This window comes from Phyllostomus discolor, chromosome 14 (genome assembly GCF_004126475.2).
Source record: "Phyllostomus discolor isolate MPI-MPIP mPhyDis1 chromosome 14, mPhyDis1.pri.v3, whole genome shotgun sequence".
In the NCBI taxonomy this organism is placed as follows: domain Eukaryota; kingdom Metazoa; phylum Chordata; class Mammalia; order Chiroptera; family Phyllostomidae; genus Phyllostomus; species Phyllostomus discolor.
Genome location: NC_040916.2, coordinates 14,654,151 through 14,667,277, shown reverse-complemented (window position 1 = coordinate 14,667,277; position 13,127 = coordinate 14,654,151). Strand labels below are relative to the sequence as shown.

The 13,127-nt window shown below is 37.8% G+C and overlaps 1 protein-coding gene across 2 annotated transcripts in view; it reads right to left on the bottom strand.

The window, feature by feature from the left end:
- Positions 1-13,127, bottom strand: part of TRMT1L (tRNA methyltransferase 1 like) — a 28,573-nt gene that overhangs the window by 2,925 nt on the left and 12,521 nt on the right. For both annotated transcript variants that reach the window (XM_028530631.2, XM_036014998.1), the window contains exons 8-12: positions 11,636-11,885; positions 11,026-11,238; positions 9,474-9,664; positions 3,140-3,218; positions 486-652 (exon numbers count right to left, since the gene is read on the bottom strand). In XM_028530631.2, coding sequence (XP_028386432.1) covers positions 486-652; positions 3,140-3,218; positions 9,474-9,664; positions 11,026-11,238; positions 11,636-11,885 — 900 coding nt within the window. The remainder of the gene's footprint in view (positions 1-485; positions 653-3,139; positions 3,219-9,473; positions 9,665-11,025; positions 11,239-11,635; positions 11,886-13,127) is intronic.

Genomic DNA, 13,127 nt, shown 5'->3' with positions numbered 1-13,127 from the left:
TTCTAATGACTCACAAGAAATGCTAGGGTGTCTAGTAGGCTCCCCCTTAGGTCAATGGCCAGAAAAAAACTATGAGAGAAAAACAGAAAAGCCCTTAGTTTTAATGAGTGTTAAGTATAAATCCTAGTTTCTGTGTCTCAGCGGGTATTATCAAAAATTTGGCCACTCAGAATTCCCCAAGATTTCTCTTTCAAGAAAGCAGACATAGGGTAATAAAACTATGACTAACTTTTAGTTCTTTTAATCTACTAAAATTTAAAAAAATATGTATTTTATCTTAATAAAGTCATTATTTCAGGCCCTGAATATAAGCCTGAAGAAAATTATTCAATTAAAAATGAAAGTTAACAACCAAATTATGATCAGACTCATTAGAGAGGATTTAAAGCACAATACTCACGCTGCCTTCGATTAAAACATCAAGTAAGGCAGAGTATTTTGGTGACCCGTTTGTAAGCCAGTGAACTGATACTCCAGTGAGTTACCTTGCTTGCTGGGGTTGGAAGGAGAGTGAACTGCAACCTGACTCTGGGGGCTGCACTCCGACTCGAAGATGAGCGTCTTGACCAGCGGCTGGATGTCGTCCAGGCCGTGGTGAAGAGACCCCACCAGCATTCTTTTTAGAAATCCAGTGTTGAAGAGGGAGCTTGACCTAAACAAAACAAAACAAACAAACAAACCCAAGAAAATACAGAGAATTGGATTTGAGAGACATGTTCATTGTCATAAAAATAAGTTTCCATAATTTAACCACAACTGAGATATAGAGTGCATTATATGGTAAAGTACTGAAATTAAAAAGAATTTATGATTTAATTTAAAATTGTTTACCATTTCCCCAATGCTTTTTATCCTGTCAGTTCTCCCAACTCGTGAGACTAGTCAAGGAAATTCCGTTCACAGTTAAATCAACAGGAGTTCACTGAACCCTCATCAGATGTGCAGCCCTGGCTACACTGAGGTGTGGGGGATACGCCCATGTGTAACTACAATGTTCACCCTGGAAATGCAGACGGGGACGTAATGCATGGGTTTTCACAGTGCATGTTCCTGTCGGTGAGAGTAAGTCTTATCAATTCCATGTGTTTATGGTAAAACAGATGAGAATGGCCCAGGGGTGACTGGCGTGCCTCCCGCTGAGTCTGAGAATCATAGCTGCCATGCACAGAATATGAAATTCCGGGTCAGATAAGCCTGGATTCCCATCCTGGCTTCCGCCACTGACTAGCTGTGTAACCTTGAGAAATTACTGCTTTTGAGTCCCATACCCTTCATCATAAAATGGAAAACAAAACCTCTCACGAACTTGTGGGAATTCAATGGGATGGCAGGCATAACATCTCCAGAACAAAGAATATCCTTAATGAATGGTAGCAATTATTATCAGGGTTAGCAATTGCATGAGGAAAGATATATGACTTAAAGTGTCAAATGAGTGATCCATGTAATACTAAAAGGGAGTTTAGAAATAATTTGGGTTGAAGCACTAGGGAGAGACTTATACAAGGACGCAGACTTTGCACTGGAGGTTGGGAAGGGGGAGAGAATCGGGATGAGAGGACAGAGATGACTGTGGCTTTGGGCGAGGAAATCCTAAGGCCTGACTCCCAGGACTCAGAGCTCAGTCCTGGGAGTGAGAAAACCTGAGTGCTGAGAGAACCCCGCCTGAGCTGCTAAGTTTTGGAGGTCAGTTTTAGCCAGCACTTAATAATTAATAATGCTGTGCCCTAATTTTCTCATTGGTAAAATGAGGGGTTGGGCTAGAAGATCTTCCTTCTGGATCCAGTGGTCTGGTAAGAATAATTCATTTCTCCAGTTCTTTTTAATTTTTTAATATTTAATTGGTTTTAGAGAGAGAGAGTAAAAGGCAGGGGAGCGAGAGAGAGAAACACTGATTTGTTGTTCCCCTTCTTTATGCACTCATGGGTTGATTCTTGTACGTGCCCTGACTGGGGATGGAACATGCAACCTTGGCATATGGGGACGACGCTCCAGCCAGCTGAACTACCCGGTCAGGGCTCATTTCTCTAGTTCTGAGGTCAGTGAGTAGGATTAACATGTAGCAACTGATACAGGTAACAGGAGCAGTATCAGCAGAAGATAAGGCTGGCCAGATCATTCTCAATCTAAGGGTATTAACATGGGATAAAGATGGGGTGGTGAGCACAATGTAATATATAGATGATGTATTATAGAACTGTACCCCTAAAACCTATGTAATTTTGTTAACCAATGTCACTCCAATAAATTCAATTAAAATAAAAAATAAAATTAACTAGAATAAAATGGGCATCCACACAGTTTTACCATTTTGGTTAATTTTTAGGTTTAGTAGATGGCTACACCTTGATCTAGTAAATTAATGAGGTAGAAATCTGCAATGATTCTTGTCGCAATGTTGTCACGAATCTCTAGTTATTAATGATGCAAAGCACACATACATTAAAAATTTGCAGTTGAGGCCCAATGAACAACTTTTCCCTCAAAAGACTCCTTCATATGCCTTTCTTAAAATGAATTCCTCGAAGACCTTTCAGATTAGCTGACTCTTCTATAAAGTTACTGTGATCACTTTATAAGCACACCCTAGAGTCCTACAGTTATCAACTAAAAAAAAGACTCATTGCTAGTAGTGAGAAATGAACTGGCAACTCTGCAGATCCCCCAGGCTTCTCTAATTCACTGCCTCTTAGCACTGCCACAGATGGGGGGAAAGCGTTACAGAAAAATCTGAGAACAGCAAACACCTAAGGTTCACAGAGGGAGAAGAGTCATAATTATTTGCCTTGACTTAAAAAAAGTTCAATCAAAATTTGCTTGTCTTAATTATTTTTAATTTATTTTTTTATTTTTTACAGAGCGATGGAGGGAAGGAAGGAAGGTGGGGGGGGGGGGGGGGAGAGAGAGATGGATTTGTTTTCTCATTATTTATGCCTTCACTGACTGACTCTCATATGTGCCCTGACCTGGGATCATCCCGTAACACTGGCCTAGTGGAAAGACACTGCCACTCTAACCAACGAGCCGCCATCTGCCCAGGGCCAGAATTTGCTCGTCCTTTACCGCACTACATCAAGTCAGCAACCAAACCGATACACAAATCAATTGTGAATATACTGTTATGCTTCGGCACACCTACCATAGAGGTCCAAGTTCTATCGCTGTCTTTCCGGGCATGCTTCCATGACAGTTACAGGGCAGCTGTCTGTACGGGTTTTCTGTGAAAAGAGAGAGAAAAATGAAAGCAGACATGACAGTGTACAGAGCAGTGACTGTTATGTTAATGATAATTTGCAGCTTCTGTATACTGAGAATCTACTATGTGCCAGGTATCATGCTAAGTATTTTTGTAAAAATCTCAATTATACAGATCAGAGGATTAAAGCTGAAGTGAGATTATAGAATTCCATGTCAAACAGCTTATTAGAGGCCTTTTACTAACACTTAGTTACTACACAAAATTATTTTAGTAGGAGAACAGTAGGGCCTGACAGACTTATAAGGAAACTGGGGATGTACTTGGTTTCCAAAATGGGGCAATATTCTAGCATGAACTTTTTCAGTTCACTTAAGGTCCAGAATAGTCATTTTAAATCAGATTCGGTCTCCCAATTAATCCCCCCCAAGCTACTCCTGGGTGGATCAGTTTGTGCAGTGTATAATGTGCACTTTTTTGCCCAGATTACTGAGGGAAAAATAAGGATGTGCAGTACACATGGGTATAATGATTACATACCATGGGTATAATAATACTATGTACACTGTGCACAAAAATGTTTGCTGTAGATGCAGCAAAATACGGTATTCTCTTAGAATGGCCAGATCTGGTCGGTGAGTCCCAGGTATATCCAGGGCTGTGCCGGTAGGGACATAGGTCTACAGCTGCCTGCTGCCCATCGGCATTCTTCAGTGCAGTTAAATGGCATAATATACAGCGTGAGACCTTATTTTAGATTTACTAAAAAGGTCTCTGTCGCTGTGTTTTCTAGGTCTACTTTTCAGTATTATTTAACTGTAAGCCTTAAGGGTTATCATTGCTTAGCTTTATTGAAAACTATGTCCTCAAACGTTTTATGAGTATATTCAAGAAGACTTCCCTGGAACCATTAAATAGATAAGTTACAAAATCACAGTTAGAATTGCCCAAATGAGGGCGATTCACATCGACAGTCTGTCAGTTATGCCCACTCACCACAGGCAGGCAGCGCACGCATGGGTTTGTGTTAGGCTGTTTCCCGATGCACTTTGCAAAACGCTCCCACCCTCCTAACCTGTCTGTCCTCAAGCCCCTTGCCTAGGGCTTCTCCCTGCTAGGGCAGCACCAGCAAATCCCCTCTCTGAGGGGTCAGAGGGACCATTCCAAGGTAACAGCAAAATATGAAAGGATAAAGAAAGAAAAGTAGTATTTCCATGTCACTGGTATATGGACTATGAAGGCAATTTCAGATGAGGAACTGAAAGATATTTTGAGACTTCTATTTAAATGTGATGACTTGAACACACACTTTATCTCTGTTATCTTTTAAAGCATGATTAAAACGAGAGCAATGGCATACAAGTCAAACTCCAATGATAAATAAGATGGGAGAGGTGGTAAAAAAAAAAAAAGATGAGAAATGCCAATAAAGTTTTGGAAGAGGGATTCAGACACACCAGGGATAACTGAGTTTTCAGGCCAGGGAGGGCTGAAGCCCGAGCCCGCAAAGGGCAGACAGCCTGCCGACACAAGAGCAGGCGCACGGCGCTGGGGGACCCTGGGAAGGCTGCGCACCGAAGACACTGACTGTCTCCGAGGAGGGTTAGAGGCTGCCACTGCGAAAAGGAGGCCTGGGTAAAAAATTACAAGGGGTTCCCCTCTAAAACCCACAGGCAGGCTTCTGTGTCTTCCCTGCCCCGAGAGATGTTAGTTTGGGTGAAGCTGAACCACTGAGGACACAAAACCAGGGGCACTGGTCACGGGTGAGGAGATTCCAGAGAAGAGAGGGACTAAGTAAAGGAGTGAGTGGATGGTGCTCAGACCTCCCAGTCTCCTTCATCACTGTGGTTCCCAGAAAGCTGAGAGAAGACTAGAAGATTCTTCTCTAGAAAACCTTAGCAATCCAACAGGAAAGACCTACATATATTTATTGGCAAGGGGGGAAGGGGCACCTCTAATGAAAAGGCACCCCTGTAATGGGAAGGCACTGGAGCCTTCTCATTACAGTAAAACCCCTGCCTGTCCCAAGTGTTTCCAAACAACTTTCGGTGGGGACGACCAAAGACATCTGAGACCCACCCCGACAGAGAGAGAAGAAAATACAATAAAAGGTACTCATGTGGGTAACTATGAAAGACCTGCGTGTTTTTCTTAATTTACTTGAGAATTTGTAAGATTGTGTACTTAAAAATAATACTGTATTGTTGGATTAGGTGTATATAAATGTAATTAATCTAAGACAAAATTAGCATAGGAGGGAAAGAGAGAACTGTATTAGAGCAAAGTTGCTAAAGTTTGCCAGTCTTACCTCATTATTAACCTGAGATCAAGGAAAGTTAAAGGCATATATTGTAATCCCTAGAGAAACCATTAAGAAAAAAAATGTAACTGAAAAAACACACAGCTAAAAAATAAACACAGGTTCTGGCTGGTGTGGTTCAGTGGATTGAGTGCTGGCCTTTGAACCAAAGGGTCACCAGTTCAATTCCTGGTCAGGGCACATGCCTGGGTTGTGGGCCAGGTCTTCAGTAGAGGGTACATGAGAGGCAACCACACAATGATGTCTCCCTCCCTATCTTTCTCCCTTCCTTCACCTTTCTGTAAAAAGAAATAAATAAAATATTTTTAAAAAATCAACACAGAAAATAGCACTAAAAATATCTGTTCAATACTAAAGAGTGCAACAAAAGAGGAACAGAGAAAAAGACATGAAACAAATGATAAGAGAGTCAACTATTTTAATAACTACATTAAATATGGTCTAAAAACTCATCAAAAGGCAGAAAGAAATGATTAGACTAAATATTCAAAAAAAAGGCAAGTTCCAATAAGACACACTGAAAATAAAAAGATGAGAAAAATATGTAAATTGTAACTACAAGAGTGGTGTTTATATTAATACTAGATAATACAGGCTTTCAGATAAGAAATGCCACAGAGATAAAGATGGACATTTCATAATGATAAAAGGACCAATACATGGTCCTGGCTGGTGTGGCTCAGTGGTTGAGCGCCGGCCTGCAAATCAAAGGGTCATCAGTTCGATTCCCAGTCTAGGGCACATGCCTGGGTTGCAGGCCAGGTTCCCAGTAGGGGGCATGCGAGAGGCAACCACACATTGATGTGTCTCTCCCTGTTTCTCTCTCCCTTCCCCTTTCTAAAAAACACATACTTTTTTTTTTAAAAAAAGGACCCATACATGAAGAAAACAACAGAAATCTCTCTGAGCATTTTTAGAGATAAAATGAAAGGTAAAAGAAGACAGGCCAAGGGGACCTAGCACAGGCATAAACAGTACAAAGGGAAGACAAATCTCAGAGTTAAGTATATATAAAAGCCCTTCCTTGAAATAAAGGACTTGAAACTACATGATGAAAGGGTACACCATGACCCAGAAACAGGGATCGTAAGAGGATAGGCATAGAGTAAAGGTACTGGATTTCAAAAATAAATATTCCTTTGGGCAGCCAGACAAAATGATCATGTCACATGGAAGAAGGAAAATTACATTAATATTCAGTGATACAAGACTAGAAGAACTTTGACAAGGCACTCAAGAAACTCTGTAAACCCTTTCAGTACAAAGGCCATAAATGGTGAGCTCTGAACATGCATGAGAGCAAGGAGCATTTTCCCCATGAACCCTTTTGACTAAAGCTACATTTAACCAACTAAGAGATGAGTAGAGACATTATGGCAAAAAGGCTGATGATGAATCTGAATATATTTAATATACAGATTACATTGGCAGAACAATATAAATGGTATTCTAATACACAAATGGTATAATGAACAAAGACTAGGAAATAAAAATGGAAAGCCAATGACCTTTGTTATGATACCAAGAGGCCAAAGTATATTCTTTAACTGATAAATCCAAATTATAGAAATATATATATTACTACAACAAAAGTAAACATTAAGAAAGGTAACAAATAAACAGTGATAGAATAGACAAACCAGTATCTAATGCAGTCAAGGAAAAAAAGCAGAAAGGACAAATGTTAAACATTAAAAAATGAGACTATAAGCACAGAAACCAAGGGGACTAGAAGGGAACAGTAGACACTGCCTGGCTCACCTGTGTGTGAGTAAACTGGAAGAGCTGGGTGAACACTGCTAACCCTTTAATGAACATGATGCTAGTTCAACTGTTTCCAAGCACTGAAAAAAAAGGAGGGGACGTTCCAAATTCTTTTTGAAGGGCGTTTAAACTGATTCCAAAACCCAACCTAAAACAGGAAAACTATACAAGTATTGAAAGAAAAATCCTTAAAAACCTTAGCAAACAGAATCTATATTGAGAACACTTCCTAAGTAGTTTCTTTTAGAAAGTCACAACGGTTCCATATTGGGAAATTTTATTATAATTAATAACTGGAAGGAGAAATACCATGTAATTTCCACAAATGCTGAAAAAATATTGCAAAATTCAACGCCTTAATAAAACACAGTAGAACAGGAAATGAAGGACACCACGGTAAGCGACTGGCATCTCAGACTCGCGCCGGAGCCGGAGAGCGCCGGCGGCAACTGGAGAAGGCGCACGGCACGGTGCTGTCTGCCCCTCCGCCAGGTAACGCCGCAGCGAAGGTGCCGATGCAAAGCGCATAGGTTCTTAGCAGGCTTCAAAACCAAAACGGTATCCTCCTTTAGTTATTATTAATTATAATATCCTCCTTTAATTATTATGGTCTATTATATATATATAATATGTATATTATATAAGATATGTATATATAAGATATAATATGTATATAATATATATAAGATATGTATATATACGATATAATATGTATATAATATATATAAGATATATACATATATATAAAGTATATATAAAGGCCCAGTATCAGTCTGGGAGGCCCAGGAACACTCTGCAAATAGACTTTAAAAAAACATTTATTGACTGATTTTAGAGAGGAAGGGGGAGAACCATTAATTTGTTGTTCCACTTATTTATGCATTCATTGGTTCTTTTCCTTTTTTTTTTTAAGATTTTATTTACGTACTTTTAGAGAGAGGGGAAGGGAGGAGAAAGAAAGGCAGAGAAACATCATGGACGTGTGATCGGTTGCCTCTAGCACACCTCCACCTGGGAACCTGGCTCGCAACCCAGGCATGTACCCTGACTGGGAACTGAACGGGTGCCTTCTCGGTTAGCAGGCTGGTGCTCAATACACCTTGTCATACCAACCAGGGCCATTGGTTGATTCTGGTATGTGCCCTGGTGGGGAACTGAACCTGCAACCTTGGCATATAGGCATGATGCTCTAACTAACTGAGCTACCCGACCAGGGCCTGAAAATAGAGCTTTGAGGAGGGACTGTATTAATAGATATTAACACTAAAAATCTGTATGCAAAAGAGTGTGGTAGAGATGTATAAATATTCATCGAACTACTGGAACAGAATAGAAAATCCAGAAACAGACTCACATACATGTGAGACTTTAGTATAAGAAAGAGATAGTATTCTCACATCACTGGTAAAAAGGTAGACCATTCAATAAAATGAAACCTACGTTGAACAGAAAGCTTAGTCTAACAATAGACAAAATCCAGAATACATAAAAGTTCTCTTAACTTCAAACGACAACAAAGAAAAAACGATCAAAGATTAAAGAAATGGACTTGCAAACCCAAGTGACAAAATGAGACTATTTGCAATTCATATCACAAGGGTTTAAGTCTAATATAGAAAGAACTTTTTATGTGAGTTCTTAAAAATCCATACTAAAAAATGTCAAGAACCTAAGGAAACAATGGGCAAGTGTTTCTATATCCTAGAAAGCAAAAGTAAAAACAGCTTTATGAAGGCATAAGCCACAAAATTTTCCTTGGTTTCCAGGCCTGGCATATAGCAGAAGCTCAGTAAATATTTATTTAATGAATTTTATAACTGACAACTTTACATTCAGCCAGAAACATTAAAGTTATTTTTATAAAATTAATGATTTGAAAGAGTCTAGACAAAGAGGTAATCTGACTTATGTTCCTAAAATTAGTGACAGTGAAACTAAGTTATTTCTAGATGTTTCAATAAAGGAGGGCAGGACTAGAGAGCATAAATTGTATAGCATGAGTAAATAACTTTAATAAACTCACACGAATGTCTTGTCTGTTGATGAAAGGAAATCCAGTAAAGGAAATAAAGTTAGCACTGTCCTTTAAAATCAAAGGACAATATGTATAATTAGGGATGTGATAAAGGCTTATGTATTGGAGGATCATACATAAATTAAACACAATATACAGTCAAAAGAAACTTGAATTACCTTCTACCATATTACCATCCTTCTGAAAAATCCTCTCTTCACACCACTGACAATGGATAAGATACTGAATCTTCTTGGCTGTTTCATCTGCAGAAGTAGGGCCCCTCAAAACTCTCACCACCACCAAGACAAAATGTTCCAGAGCCACTGCAAACAGCACTTCTATGCCTTTGTTACATCGAGCTGCAGCTCTGCAAAAAAGTTTTATTTAGTGTGCCTTCCATTTTTTTGTTTGATGTTATACTGACAATACTAACCTGAATATTAAGCTATGGGTGGGTAAAGGGGAAAAGAGAGAAAATTCAGTTCTTAGTAGCAGTGCTTTTAAAAGATCATTGCTGTAACTTTTGCACAAACTGAAACACAGGACATGATGATGCTTGCTAGCGTCTTTAGTAACTAGACATTTTCCCTTAGGGCTTCTCTCAATAGGGTTCTAGTCTCTGGTTTTCAACGTCTCCTTGTCATGACCACCATGTTTCTTCCTTTTCTTCCGTATTTTCTAAAAAACCTTCTTCCAAGCAATGTTTACTGAGTGTTATACACTAAACTTAGCTCACATGTATTAACTTGAATTTGTTAGTGTTATAAGCACTTTTAAGTAGGTCCTTGGCACGTATAAACTGTATATCAGAGTTTTCAATTAATTAGGAATAACCCTTAAGGTCTATGAAGTCTAATAATCTATTTATGCTGAGGTAGGAAATCCAACCTAAATGCTGTGAGACTAGTGTTAAGTGAGCTGGCTGATCATCCATTACTTTTGATGTCCATTTACATTATTATATTATTTTTCTAGCATAATACTCTGAATAAAAGGGGCTCAAAAAACCTCCTTTCCTCAATTGTTTAGAAATCCTGATAAAAGAACTTTCTTTTTATAGGTAAGATCATTTTGCAGAATCAAATTAATCAGCCATCACTGTATCTTATTTTATACATATATATATATTTTTTTACTTATTAATTTTAGAGAGAGCGAGAGGAAGTGAGGGAGAGAGAAACATCGATTTGTTATTCCACTTATTTATGCACGTTCATTGGTTGTTTCTTGTATGTGCCCTGACTGGGCATTGAACCTGCAACCTTGGTGTATCTGGATGATGCTCTAATCAACTGAGCCACCCAGCCAGGGGAAGCCATCATTATATAAATTATTTGTTCACTAAAGAAGATTAGATGAAACGAACATAAAACAATGACTGTTTCTAATTATCTGAAGATAATCTTTGCCTTTCCTTTTCCTTATGTTATCCTCTCATCTACCCTACATTGTTGAAGTAACTGATTTAAAATTAACTTTCCATTTTTAACTTTTCTTTCTTACTACATTATTTTAATAACATTTTTAATTGGAGAGTAAATATTTTAAGCACAAGCGTTCAAATCAAATTCTAAAAAATACAGTATAAGATTACCAAGCAAGTCAAGATTACAGATATGGAATACAGAATTTCTATTTTGTACATATTTTAAAAATAAGACAAGTTTTCTTGGATCTGTTTTTATCATACACCCAAACACAGTAGACACACTGTTGGGAACTCAGTACCTTGCCAATGCTGCCACAACAATCCGGGCTGCTAGTTCCTTGTAGTACTCAGTCCGGACAATGTTACAGCCATAGTGACGCCGGGCGACGTGCTGTGCCTTGGCATATAAAGAACTGATGTCTGTGGAAGTCACTGACACTATGCCAAGGTTTCTTATATTTCTGAATGCAGAATCAAGATAGTTCACTGAGGTTCCAAAAGGGTCTAGGTGTCTGAAATCAGAAAGAACACAGACATATTTAAAATCATACTTGTAACCAAAATTATACAATGTCATTTCTAGTGACAAAAATCCCATTAGCTCATTAGTTCTTTACAAATCTATTTGAAATAGATAATTCTGTTTTAAAAGAATAAAACGATCATATGATGTGTTAGATATGCAAAAATAAATCAGATTTAGAGGAAAATTGTCAGGCCCAGGCACTTCATTTCAAATGCTGGAAAATGTTCTTACTGCATTCCTTAGAGCAATGCTAAAAATGAAAAACTGTATTAAGTGAAATAGATAAAAAGCAACAATAAACTGTCTAATTTTTAACTCTCCCCTGCTCCCCAAGAAAAACCCAGGTCAGTTTAGAAGAGACACGGCAACTTTCTTCCACTTACATGAAATCGAAGGATCTCAAATGCATCAGCACATTGGCATCCATTCTGGTCACCTGAATATTACCAAGTTTTTCCTCTCCTTCTTCAAGAACTTCATCACTCTCTTCTTTCTCCTTACTGTCCACCACCACTTTTAATTTGTTTAAATGGCAGTTTTCCTGAATCAAGGTCACAGAGTTTTCATTCAAGTCGTTAATTGTAACCTTGACTGCATTTCCAAGATGTTTTGCCCATTGTAATCCCATTATCCCTTAGGAGAAATGGGAAGGAAAATAAGTTTCTAAATTGTAATAATTAAAAAATAAAAATAGTATAATAATATAGAATATGATTCCATAAATAACAAAGAAATTATTTCAATATTTTAGTATTTTCATGAGTCATTCTTTTCTACTTTCTCATTACAAAGCCTCTGAAGAAAAGTTATCACAAAAAAATGTCTTATGGAATTTCATTACTATTTCTTACAAAACTTTTCTATGATTCCTGTTCAAATAAAATCTCTAGTAACAAGAACACGCAAGAAAGATTAAATCTCACTGGAAAGATAATTATATAGTAAAGATAGTAGATTAATCACATATAAAGCTAGTGTGAAGGTTAAAAGACAAAAGTAATAAAAATAACTACAATTATAATAATTAGTTAAGGGATATACAAGATAAAAAAGATGTAAAATGTGACATCAAAAACAAAAAATGGGTTGGAGGATAGTAATAATGTTGAGCTTTATAATGGGATTGAACTCAACCTGTTATTAACTTAAAATAGATTGTTACAGAAAAAGCTTTGATGGTAACCACAAAGCAAAAACTTAGAGTCAATACACAAAAGATAAAAAAAAGGAATATAAGCATGCCACTAAAGAAAGTCATCAAACCACAAAGGAAAAGAGCAAGAGATGATGAAAGTAAGAAAGAGGAACTATGAAAACTACAATTTAAAATGGTGGTAAGTACATGTATGTCAATAATTACTTGAAATGTAAATGGACTAAATCCTTCAATCAAAAGACATAGAGTGGCTGAATGAATAAAAAAAGTAAAATGAGACCCATCTATATGCTGTGTCCTAGGGAATAACTTTAGATACAAGGATACACAGACCGAAAGTGAAGGGATGAAAAAAGATAGTCCGTGCAAATGGAAACCAAAAGAAAGATGGGAGTAGCCGTACTTGTATCAGACAAAACAGACTTTAAACAAAGACTGTAATAAGAGACAAAGAAGGCCACTGCATCATCATAAAGAGGTCAATCCAACAAACAGATAGAATGTTTGTAAATATTTATGCACACGGCATATGAGCACCGAAATACATAGAGAGAGCAAATATTAACAGATCTAAAGGGAGAAACAGCAATACAATAATAGGAAACTATAATACTCCACTTATTCAATACATCAACGGATAGATCATCCAAGCACAGAATCAGCAGGAAAACATGAGTCTTAAATGACACACGAGAGCAGGTGGACTAGCAGACAGTTAT